Below are 12088 nucleotides of genomic sequence, written 5' to 3' on the forward strand. Positions count from 1 at the left end.
TGTTCAAGTTCAAGCTGATTTTTATTGTACTTCTAAAGTAAATTTTTACACAAAAAGTGATAAACTGCACATTTTGCAAATATGTATAACATTTATCAATTTTATGTGTCTACAATGTAAACATATAAAAATTTCATTTTATTTCTTACGGGGAAACTTTAACTTGTCTTCTATGTTAATTCTTGCATACAGTAAAATGGGTGTGGCAGTGAAAGCAATGGAAGATTAAACATGTACAACTTAACACTGAACAAAATACAAACACACAGATTTACAAAGTAGAGCCAAAGACATAGAACCTTGTCCTTTTAGCATGTCACGCAGTTAGTTATAATTCTACTTGTTTCGGTTCACATAAGATAACAAACCTCTCTCTCTCTCTCTCTCTCTCTCTCTCTCTCTCTAAATCCAAACCCACTTTAAAAGAGTCCCCTACTCAAAGAGCATTGGCATTGCAATCTTGAAGATACCCAACTTTTTGATATCTTTCAAAACCCAGCTCTCACTTTCACTTCCTTTCATCTATATCTCTAACACAACACAAACACTCCTCTCTCTCTCTCTAATGGCTACTACTTCTACTAATAGAACTCCACTGTTCCTGATGGCCTCACACCCAACCATGAGCACCGTTTATGAAGAAACCAAATCACCCACCTCAAAAACTCGAGGGAGAAAGCCAAGCAAAGGACCAACCCAGAAAAAACAACCCCAGAGAGGACTCGGTGTTGAAAAGCTTGAGCGACTCAGGATCCAAGAGCGTTGGAAGAAGATGACTGAGTTTCCCAGCCTCCCTGATCCTCAGCCTCCTCTTCACTGCCAAACTCACGTTTCTGGGTCTGTTCCAGTACAGTACCGTGCACCTGCACCTCCATCTTCAGTTGTTAATGGCAGCTGTGCCTGTGGGGCTGGAAATGGAGGTGCTGGGTTTGGTGGGACTTTTGGGATGCTGATGTCTAATCAGGTTGTGTTGAATCCGTACGCTGGGATTGGGGTTCCGGATCCTAGAGTTTTTGTTGAGACCTCTAGAGAGCTCTCTTCAATGCCAAAGTTGCAATCTGTGCCTCACAACTGTGATCTCTGCTTGAAGGTGTGTTGGGTTTAGCCTTTTTTAAATGACTTTCAATCACACCTTCTGTTTGTTTCCTGAGTAAATGTTGGAAAAATAAAATTCTCTAATCATTTGATCAAGTCATTGAGTTGAGTTGTGTTACTATGGTTAAGGCCTTTTTTATTATATAAAAAAAAAATTATATATGTTCTTGATATATACACTATTACATTAGTTATTTTCTTGTACCAACCCATTCTTTTCCTAACCTCAAATGAAATATTACAGTTTTTAACATAGCTCAGTACCCTTATGCTGTTATTTAGTGTCATGATTAATAAAAGTATATATTTTTAATTCTGAGGTCGTTTATAGTTGCAGAAAAAACGCTTCAACGGGGGAAATATAGGGTTTGATGGAGGGAGAGACCAGAATAGTGAAATATCTCCAATCAGTGGCTCTGGTTTTCATGGATCAAATCTTGAAAACATCCCAAACTTCACTAGCAATTTTGGTGCCACTCGCAACCTTGATCAGGTAGATTTATTTAACTTCCATTATTAATTACATTGCGTTGGCTATCAAATTATTACATTGCGTTGAAAATTTCCATAAATTTTGTTTGGTTTTGTTATATGCAATCTGTAGGGTATAGAGGTCGTACCATTAATTATTAACTCATAATGTGGAACTGTACAGTTTAATGTTTTAATAGTATTTTTTTTTTTTTATCTAATTTTTTTGATTGTCTGTTTGCTATGGGGGTATGTAGGGTGTAGAAGTTGTGGCAATTCACAGGAAGGGAAATTCAATGGGTGGAAGTGTTTTCATGGAATACGAGTTTTTCCCTGGGAAAAGTGGCAGAGGCACTTCTTCCAAGGGGCTTGAATTGCCTAGAGAAGTTTCAGTTGCTGTGGGTGGTGAACCTTCTTATCCTACTACTACTGCTTATTGTGCCACTTCTAGTTCTGTTGATTTGTCACTCAAGCTTTCATATTAGAACCAAAAAGGGTGTCTATTTTTGTTTTTGGCTGTTTACATCAGTGTGTAATGTGTGTGAAAAACAACCCATACGCACAGCCTTTTGGTTTCCCTTTTGTTGTTAAACTAATTCAGCTCTAATTCTTAACCTCTCTCTCTTCTGATCTCTTGTCAGTTACTTTTCAATTGTCTCATATTGATCTACCCTAGGGTATTAGATCTTGTTCCTTTTAATTCTGTTGTGGTTGTGGCCTAAATGAACTAAAGCTTAATTATGAGTCACCGGGCATGTTCACACCCTTGAGCTCTAATAAGTGTATTTTTCTTTAAATTTTTTTTTAAAAAAAATCTTATACTCATATCAGACAAGATAACCAAAAGTACTACACAGATACAAGCAATCATACTGCACAGCAGAAATAGTTTTTTACTGTAAATTTTGTTCATGTAAAAATATATCTGAAGGATTAAGTCGGATACACCAAATGCTTTCAAAGTTTTAACTGTTCAGATTGTTGTTTCCGGCAACACTCAGATGCATGATAACTCAATCAATTCAATCCTACACCAGCTAATATATGAGAATTGCCTATGATTGTATGATATGGGATGTGTAGCGTTAGATGGTTCTCAAAGAAATTAAAGACCTATATAATCCCATTACATGTTTGTATGCATTTTTATTTTTATTTTTCATCAATATCCACAACTGATACAGAAATATCTACATTTTAACGCATAAAATAAAAGTGAATGTAAAAATACGCATGTAAAAAACTAGTGTAAGAGTATCATTGCCCAATAAACTAAATTAAATCAATAGAGAGTGAGGCAACATCTTTTAAGTTAAGTCATTGCCCACCACAACGCTCTTCCTACTATTACGTTTGGCCTTTGTTTAAGATACACATACACACACACACATATATATATATATATATATGATAGTAAGAAAGCCATAGGAATTAGTTGATGAGTTGAAAACTCAGAATTGAAACATCTGAAGAACTTTACACAGGCTGTTTAAGTAATGCTTTTCAAAGCTCAAAACCCTAGCAACTCTTTCTCACTCTTAATTGTTTTTTTTCTTTAAAATAAAGTAGGAAGGGTTTACCATTCTAGAGTAATAGTTTACGTCTTTATGAGCTGAAACACAAGGTGAGCATCTCTGCCTTTCTAGTTTTGGCAGTAGTGAGCTTTGGAAAACGAGTGGAAGATACATAGAAAAAAAGGAAGCAAATTCTGATAGCAACAACTAGCATATAACCTTCTTTCTTAAACGATACTAAAGGTGCCTGTGATCACTGTTATGATCAGTAAACGTACATGTACACCATGCACCAGGCCAAACCACCACCTCTCTGGACAAAACTGTAATGAGTATAAATATGCAGGCAGACAGGCAGGTGACTGTGAGTCTGTGGGACTCTCAGTAGCTAGAAGTAAGGCTGTGGAAGCTTTTTCTAACTCCTTTTTTGGTTGGTTTTCTCAGTGATCGCCCCATGCTACATATATGACCAGCTTTTTCTTTTCTCTTCTTCTTTCTTGCTATATTATTTTTGGTAATAAAGTACATTAACATTTAAAAAAAAAAAAAACCTCTTTTTAAAAAATATTTTCTTTCATCTGTAATTTTTTCTGTTGTGATGTTTTGAATTTTGAACAGTAATTTTGATTTAGTGGCAACTTTTACTTGGTTGATAATATAACTCATTCCAATGATTAGAGAAGGAAATATATATGGATGAAAGACTAATTAATAGTATGCATTAAAAAAAAAAAAAATCTTACGTAATAATATACACGACAATTTTACATTAATACATATATGTAAAAACAAATGTACTTTTTACGTTTTCACTCAGCCAAAAAGAAATTAAAAAGAAAAAATGCCTATATAATCATGTTTTTTTTTTTGAGGAACAACTATATAATCATGTAATTATGCTGTTATGCACAAGTCAATAGCCGATTCATTTTTTTATTATAAAAACGATAAAGATATTATTAATTGGTTTGCATCACATATTCTAAGGAAGAAACATTAATAAGAAGATCAAGATCACATACTTTTTCTAACCACAAATTAACATTCGTGTTGAGCCTGTGTTGCTAAACAATGTGCAATAACTTTGTTTCCACTTTTACTCATATGGGAAAATACTTCAGTTTTTGAAATTTCTAAGAACTCCATGCACTTCTTTTCTAATGTAACCAATTTTAGAAAAAAAGAATTTGTTATTAAGGATTAATATGAGGTAAATATCACTGTTAGTAGTAAAAGTTCTTGTAGGTAACATGCATATTCAGGGAACAGTATGAGATGAGAAATAGGTCCCATGTTGCCAAGTTGGTGTGGACAATCATAGGATCTCAGAGGATGATAAAAATGAAGCTTCATCCTATGTGCGTACTGCATATATAGAGGACATTTCATGACTAATGTTTTTCTGACTAAACGATTGTTTATTAAGACTTAATTCAAGTTCTAGGCTTGTTAAGCTAAAGATTTACTTCTCTTCTGTTCTTCTAGTTTGGTAAGAATAAAAGGGTAGAAGCTAGAAAGTGCAATGATAACGAAAAAACATAAGCAGTCAAAAAGGGGCGTGGACGGCAGGATTCGAACCTGCGCGGGCAGAGCCCACATGATTTCTAGTCATGCCCGATAACCACTCCGGCACGTCCACAAGATGTTCATCATACTTGCCTATGTTTTATATATTCCTTATTGTATGACTTATTTCTTGGTTCTTGGTCCTTTTTGCGAGAAAAGTGGAGTCAAATTAGAGTGAGATTAGATAATATGACAAAATCTAGACTATAATTAATTGAATGAATATTACTTATTCTTGCTTTAGTCATTGTTGTTGTGCGTTGGACTGCTAAACTCCAAACCATATAAAAAAGAATGAAGAATTAAGAGCACTAGCATAGAGGGTGTAAAAACTCCATAGTTGCTATTTTAGCAACTAACAACCCAAAAATCAACAATATTCGGATATGCGTTGCTAAGTAGTTGGTTCTTATATAGAATCTAATGTAACTAAAGACATAAAAAAAAAATATAATAAATAAAATATCCCCTCTTTCTCTCTCTTTCAATCACACCTCACTCATCTCCTCTCATTTCTCATCTTCCTTTCCCTCTCCCCTCTCTTTGTTTCAATCTCTCTCTCTCTCTCAGATCGGTGTGGATTGGAGATTGGCATCGACGACGTGGTGATTTGGAGATCAGTGTTGACAGACTGGAAATTAGCCTCACTCTGATTCTCTTACTCCAATTCTCTTTCTCAGATTGCATATGGGTTTTGGTTTTGTTTTCATTATTTGTTATGGGTATCAGTGCATCTGCAAGTTCATGGTAGTGGCAGTGGGGAGTTGCTGTGGTGGTGGTGGGATGGGTTCACTGTGGGTGGGGGTTGGTTAGAGTTTGGGTTAGATTTGGTGGGGGTTTGGGTCAAATTTTGTGGGTTTGTGGGTGTTGTAGTGGGTTTGTGGGTGTTTCGGTGGTGGTAAGGATTTTCAGTGGTGATGGCTGGTTGGTTGGTGGTGACAATTTTTTTTTTTGGTAATTTTGGTGGTGATGGAATTGATGTTTGTGGTTGAGTTTTGGTGGAAGGTGTTGTGTGGGTTTGCTGGAGAGAGTGAGACAAAAAGGCAGAGAGGAAACAGAGATGGAAGAGAAGAAAGAGAAATTGATTTTTTTTTTTTTGTATTATTTGTTGATATAGTTTATATTATTTTAATAAGTTGTATGTAAAAATAGAAGTTGAGATTTTGGGTTAGTTGTAAAATTGGATGGTAAAATAGATAAAGTAGATTTTGAGGGTGTAAAATATAACTTTTTTACATCCCCTGATGGTAGGAATGATAATAGGTCGGGTTTGGGATGGGTTTCTTTATGCCCACCGCCTACCCCTAAAACCCGAACCCACCCTGTTTAATAAACGAGTTTTTTTTTTTAACCCCAAACTCACCCCGTCTGGCCCTGCCTAGCCATGCCACTTTAAGGCTCAATTCATAGCCCAAACCGTGGCACAATAAAAAAAAAAAAAAATGTTTGTATGAATGTTAAGCCCTATACCATGGCCCAAATGCCAAATAAATTCCAAATCACTTGTTAAGATAAATCCTAAATCAAGTCCAAGTCCAAATCAAGCCCTATATTGTAGCCAAAAAGAAAAAGAAAAAGAAAAAGAAGCTACAAACAATCACCTGTTAAACAAGAGGCAAAAGATTATGTATGAAAGGATTTTTTTTTTTTACTTTCATCATGAACAAGAAGCAAAAGATTATAATTTATCACATGGTAGTGTGAACTGTAAAATAATTACTAGTTAAGTAAAGAGACAGTGGAGCAATTTCATAGGCCTGTAATTCCCACATACAAAAATTGTTGAAAAATAATAAAGATGTGAACTTTGGTAGAGAAAATCAAAGAATGAAATTGGAAAATTGAAAAATAAAAAGTGAGTAACTGAGGGTGAGAGTTTGTGAGGGTGAGGGAGGAGGGCTGCCAAGGTAGTGAGGTTGTTAGGTTAAGACTTAAGCCGTATATATATATTCTGAGTTTTTTGTAATTTTGGTGTTAGTGGGTTGGGATTGGGGTGGCTATTACTAAAACCCGCACCTAACTCGAACTCACTTCGAATTTGATATTTAAAACCCAAATTAGACCCTATTGTTTTGTGGGTTGGGTCGAGTACCGGTGGGTCAGAGGTTTTGCCATCCTTATCTGATGGTAGTGCTCTAAGATGATTACTCAATTATAGGTCCAAAAACGGCAAAACATATTGTATTTTATATTGAAAGTATCACTCAAGGACTAGTCTTTCACACCTATAAAAAAAAAGGACTTGTTTTTGACGATGGAGGTTCCATCTTTAAAGTCATCCTCTTCGCATGGCTGTCTGCGCAAATATCTTTTCAAATGGAAACTTTAAATCCGGATGAAATCTTGTCTCATGTTTTCATGGGTCCAATATTTAACTGTTCATTAAACTTTTTCTCGGGATTGTCTGTTTGTTCTTACCACCACAAGTTACATTTGATTCCAACAATTTCCTAATTTAAGCTAATTGCTTATTTCTTTAAACTTTAAAGTGGTTAATATGGTTAAAATATATGTGCACATTAAAAAAGTGATTTTTTTTTTTAGCTAAAGTATAATTTAAAGTTTAAACATTTGTAAATAAATTAAAAAGTCTTAAAAAAAAAAAGTTGATGGGAAATAGAGGACACTTTCTAGGTATTGCATTAAAGAAGTGTGAACATGTATTATGGATAAAAAAAGTTTAGATAAGTTCAGAAGTAAGGAATTAGTCCCATCATACAGTACTTGATCTTTTTTTCTTCCCTAAGGAATTAGTTAAATGGGCAATAAATGGGTAAATGAGTTTTATATACTCAACTCAATTATGTTCACCCCAAACCCACCTATTTGACATTTCTGCTAAAGAAGGAAAAGATACCATTATGCATAGGCATTTAAAAGCTTGGAGTTGGCAGGGGTATATAAACGAGTACAGATAATTAGATACCCTTATGACCATCAAATCTCTATCTGAGAAAGACTTCAATGTTGTAGTTGTTACAATTATGTAAAAGTAAAAAAAAAAAAATAGTTCTTATTTTTGAATCCTAACCTTTTTTTTAGGGGGAAAACATCGAATTTTTATTAAAGTAAGCCTATAGAATTGGCTTGTGAAACAAAATGAAATCGTGGTGGAATATTTTTCATCCACACTAAAAAATCTAGAATGCCAATGGCATATCTAGCCAGACCATGAGCTACAGAATTAACTTTTCTCTTTATATGAGAGTAAAGCATTTGATCAAATTCTTGTGACAAAACCTTCGCATCCTCGGCTAACAATCCAAATGGAGCCAAGAAATCAACATCATCCTCTAGAGCTTTAAACACTGTGAAAGAGTCACCCTCTAATATAGCTCGTTGAATACCAATATTTGATGCAAAAGAAGACCCGAAGCCGTTGCCATAGCTTAAATATCACCACTATTGTACGCCTGATGCAATTTCTTTGAGCAAGAAGCGATCACCAAGCCTCTATTGTCCCTAATAACTATGCTGATCCCTGATTTGTTTTCTTTTGGAAAAACCGCTATGTCGAAGATTATTTTTAATAACTTGGGTGTTGGGGGCTTCCAGCAACAATTGGTTCATCGAGTTTGATGTATCTGTTGGATATATTTAACAATTTACTTTGTGATAATGCAAAAGGAACAATACAGAAATCTGAAAATAAGCAAAAACACAAATAGACGTGATAGGTAATAGCAATAAATAAACACTGAATATATATAAGAAGAAATTTGCAAATAATTAAAACTCATAAACCAAATGCGTGAATGATGAAAGATTCAAATCAAGTCTTGTGTTTGACAAAATCTCCTTAAAGCATAGTTCGCCCCTCACACAATTTGTGGTGCTTTGAGACTCATAGACGTCTGTCTCTCAGGATAAAATGATCTACAGCATGGAGAAGAAGCACACAAGATCCATACTCTGTGAACTACTCTATGTCTCTTTATCTCTCTTTGACTCATATGAATGCACAAAAATATTCTCTATGGGAGAGTTTCTCTAAAAGTTATTTTTCATGAATGAGGAATTGTGAAATTATACGTAACCTAAAAACAGAAATACTATTTCAGAGATAACTAATATATACAGACTTACTGACTCAAAAATAAATAATAAAATATTATTATTAATTAGAGAAGTGGGCTTAGTCCACACATGCCTAAAACCCAACCTAATATCCAGCCCAAAACTCATATTCTCTATCATTTCCAATGTAGGACTCAAGGATTTTCACCACTTTAATGTCATGTTCAAGTGGTCACATTAGGAGTCAATTTCTTATTCACTCCATACTAACAATATTTAGGTATCATGAGCGACCTATCTACTTGGAAATCTGCTAACTAAGCTTTGGAGTGTTGAGTAACCTGGTGAAGGGCATCGGCGGGTTGATGGAGTCGAACTCGGTTGCGTTGGCTTGAAATTGACCATGCCATTACTGCAAACAATTCTAGATTTTTCCTGTGCAAAATTTGCCATGATAATAACTCTTTGAAGTCCAGAAATTGTACTGTACTTTGAAAGCTCCATAACTCTGGGTTGGCCTACATCGATTCAAGCTCAGGACACGACCATATCGCATGTAAAGAGTTTTCTGAATGAGCATGGCATTGGTCACACTGCGGATCCTCAATTATTGTGCGACAGAATAAAGACTGTTTGGTTGGCATGGCATTGTGACAAACCCACCACAGCAAGGTCTTCACCTTTTGTGGCACTCACATGGACCAAAGTCCACTCCAAACATGCTTGTCCCGACTTGGTGGTACCACTGCTTGAGTGAGGCCAAAACAGAGTGTCCTCGGATGCAGCACGACCTAGTGGGATTTTATTTTTATCAACTCAGCATCCTCTTGTGTAAATAAACCATCAACCAACTCGGCAATCCATTGTCTGCTGTGTAGATCAATTGGAGTATCCACGGTTGAATCTTCAAAATCTTCAATTGGACATTCGAGTAGTTGTAGAGGATGTTTCATTGGCAGCCAATAGTGCTGCCAAATCTTGATTTTTTTGCCCATTACCAGCTCATCATCTAGCTCCTCGTTTGGTGACATCGCTACCTTTAAGTATACTCCTCCATGCATAAGGGCCTATTCTTGAATCCGTAGCCTCCATTATAGTGGTGTTTGGGAAAAACTGAGCTTTGAAGATTTTGTAGAAGAGAGAACTTTTATTGGGCAATAATCGCCACGCTTGATTTGCTAGTAGAGAATCATTGAACAAGGCCAGATCTCTAAAGCTCATTCTGCCCACCGTTTTTTATTTGGTCACCTCATCCCATCTAACCCAATGAATCTTTCTTCGGTCACCTCTTTTTCCCCACTAAAATTTCTTGATTAGAGCCTCGATCTCATTACATAAACCTATGAGAATTTTAAAGCATCCCATTGTGTATGTTAGGATCGCTTGGATAATTGACTTTATTAGCACTTCTCTACTTGCTTGGGAAAGTAATTTCCCTTCCCAACCTTGGAGTTTTTGCCACACCCACTCCTTGATATAATTGAAGCTAGCCTTTTTTCCTTTTCCAACAAAAGATGGAAGACCCAGATATTTTTCACACTGCATTATTTTCGGAACACCCAAAGCCACTTTGATATTGTTCTTTATTTCGGCATCGGTAACTTTGCTGTAATATAATGAAAAACAAAATTATGTGGTGGAATTATAGAGAAATGGCCAACGGTTCACGGTTGACATTGTGTTTTTAAGTTTTAACAACGTAAATAGTGAGTTTTTGATGAAAGAGAGATAAGCTATTAAAAAAAGGGGAAAGTTAACGGCATTGATTTAGAAAAGTATTTTTAGAAAATTTTGATTCCAAAAGAAAAAAATAGTTGCTTTTTTAATAGTTTTTAAAATATTTTCCATTTATATTTTTTTTTTAATTTTGATTAGTTTTGTATTTTAGGAAAGTTTTTTTTTATATTTTAGAAAAGTTAACGGCTACCTCAATAGGTTTTGTATTTTAGGAAAATGTTTTATATTAAAACTTTCTTAAAATGTTTAATTAACAAATGTGAAATTATTAGTAGTACACAAAAAGAAATTCGTAATAATTGAAAATTTTTCAAATTAAATATCCAAAAATGAAAAGCTTGTCTCTAAAGTAAAGTATCCGAAATTTAAATAGATCAAACTAACATTCAAAAAATATAAGTTTTTTTACTTTTTTTTTTTGGTTCAAGGTCCTTAACTCCTTATTTGCTTTTCTTTTTTGTTTTCTTACAACATTTTTTTTTTGTTTTTTTTTTTGTTTTTGTTTTTGTTAATGAACTATTTGAAAAATAGTCTTGTTTAATAAGTATTTTCAGGGTAACTATTAATGAATGATAAATTTTCAATTAAGAAATTCATTATGGTTTGTGGTGGGCCTTTTTGTAAAGTTGGATTGGGCTGCCTCCTACTGTACTGAGCCCGAGTGTTCTGGATTAGGGAGTTGGGATCGGTTCAATTGCAATCCACCTTGGTCCGGCTTGTGCAAAAACTATGCCTTGTTTGCCAAAGCTTTGATCACATGCCCATGATAGGCGGAGCTGCTATGGGCAAGTTATGGCAGATAGATGTAATAAAGATTGATGAATCCAAGGAATCAGTGGGCTGAAAGTCCCGGGTGTTAACGATCTACAGGCAAAATCCTGAAAATAACAAACAAGAAGTCAGAGGAGACATGTGGAGGTCGGCCAAAGATCCTCCGATGATGAAGTCAGTGAGTTTATAATTCTCAGTAAAGAGAAATATTTTCTTATGGAAAATTTCTGAATATCCTTTACCTTCCTGTTGAAGAGCCTTTATGTAGTGTTTGCTTGAGGCAATTATTTCTGCTACCGTTGTGGAGTTTGGAGGATTCGGAGGTAACTTCCATAACTGCCATGGAAGTTACTTTATTTGGGGTCTATTGACTATAACCGTTTTCAAAGAAGGAATAGTTAGTCTAATAGAAAATGGAGTCTGCTTAAAGGGGGATGTCTAGAACACTCGTCCATCTTACTAGATTGATGGATGAGCCAATCCTTGGACGAGTGTCCATCTGGATAGACGGATGGATGAGCTTATAATTCATGGAATCCCTTTCCTGTGGACGAGCTATATGGACGAATTTAATAGTTGGACTATTTTATAACATCATCAAAGATAACAAAAGAAATGCGTTCATTGTTTAGACAAAATAAATAAAGGGAGCGACAAAAGACGCCTCGTACATAAAATAGCATAAATAAGTGGGGAAGAAATAGTAATGAGTTTGTTGAATCAAAGAGGGAAATATCAGTCTGCCGTGCCAAATTATTACTGGACCGAAACCAAGAAGGGAACCATTTCCTCAATGCAAATAATCTCCCTCGAAAGAAATTAATTGCTTTGAGGGAACGGGGCTAAATGACCTATGCCTAGAAGAATCTTTTGCCTTTTGTAGAGAGCAGGGCTTTAGAAGGAGAGAAGGGATCAAG

At 35.2% G+C, this 12088-nt stretch overlaps 1 protein-coding gene and 1 non-coding gene across 2 annotated transcripts; one reads left to right on the forward strand and one right to left on the reverse strand.

Annotated features, from left to right (window-relative positions):
* The first annotated feature begins 449 nt into the window (after positions 1–449).
* LOC112040621 (uncharacterized) lies at positions 450–2183 on the forward strand. Its single transcript, XM_024073504.2, has 3 exons — positions 450–1090; positions 1433–1588; positions 1824–2183. The coding sequence occupies exons 1-3, from the start codon at positions 566–568 to the stop codon at positions 2049–2051; spliced, it is 909 nt and encodes a 302-aa protein (XP_023929272.2). The 5' UTR covers positions 450–565; the 3' UTR covers positions 2052–2183.
* Positions 2184–4637: 2454 nt separating this feature from the next.
* On the reverse strand, positions 4638–4719 carry TRNAS-AGA (transfer RNA serine (anticodon AGA)). Its single transcript has one exon. It is a non-coding gene; the product is annotated as a tRNA-Ser (tRNA).
* Positions 4720–12088: the final 7369 nt, after the last annotated feature.

The sequence above is a fragment of the Quercus suber genome, unplaced genomic scaffold (assembly GCF_002906115.3).
Source record: "Quercus suber isolate HL8 unplaced genomic scaffold, Cork oak 2.0 scaffold_259, whole genome shotgun sequence".
Classification (NCBI taxonomy): Eukaryota; Viridiplantae; Streptophyta; class Magnoliopsida; order Fagales; family Fagaceae; genus Quercus; species Quercus suber.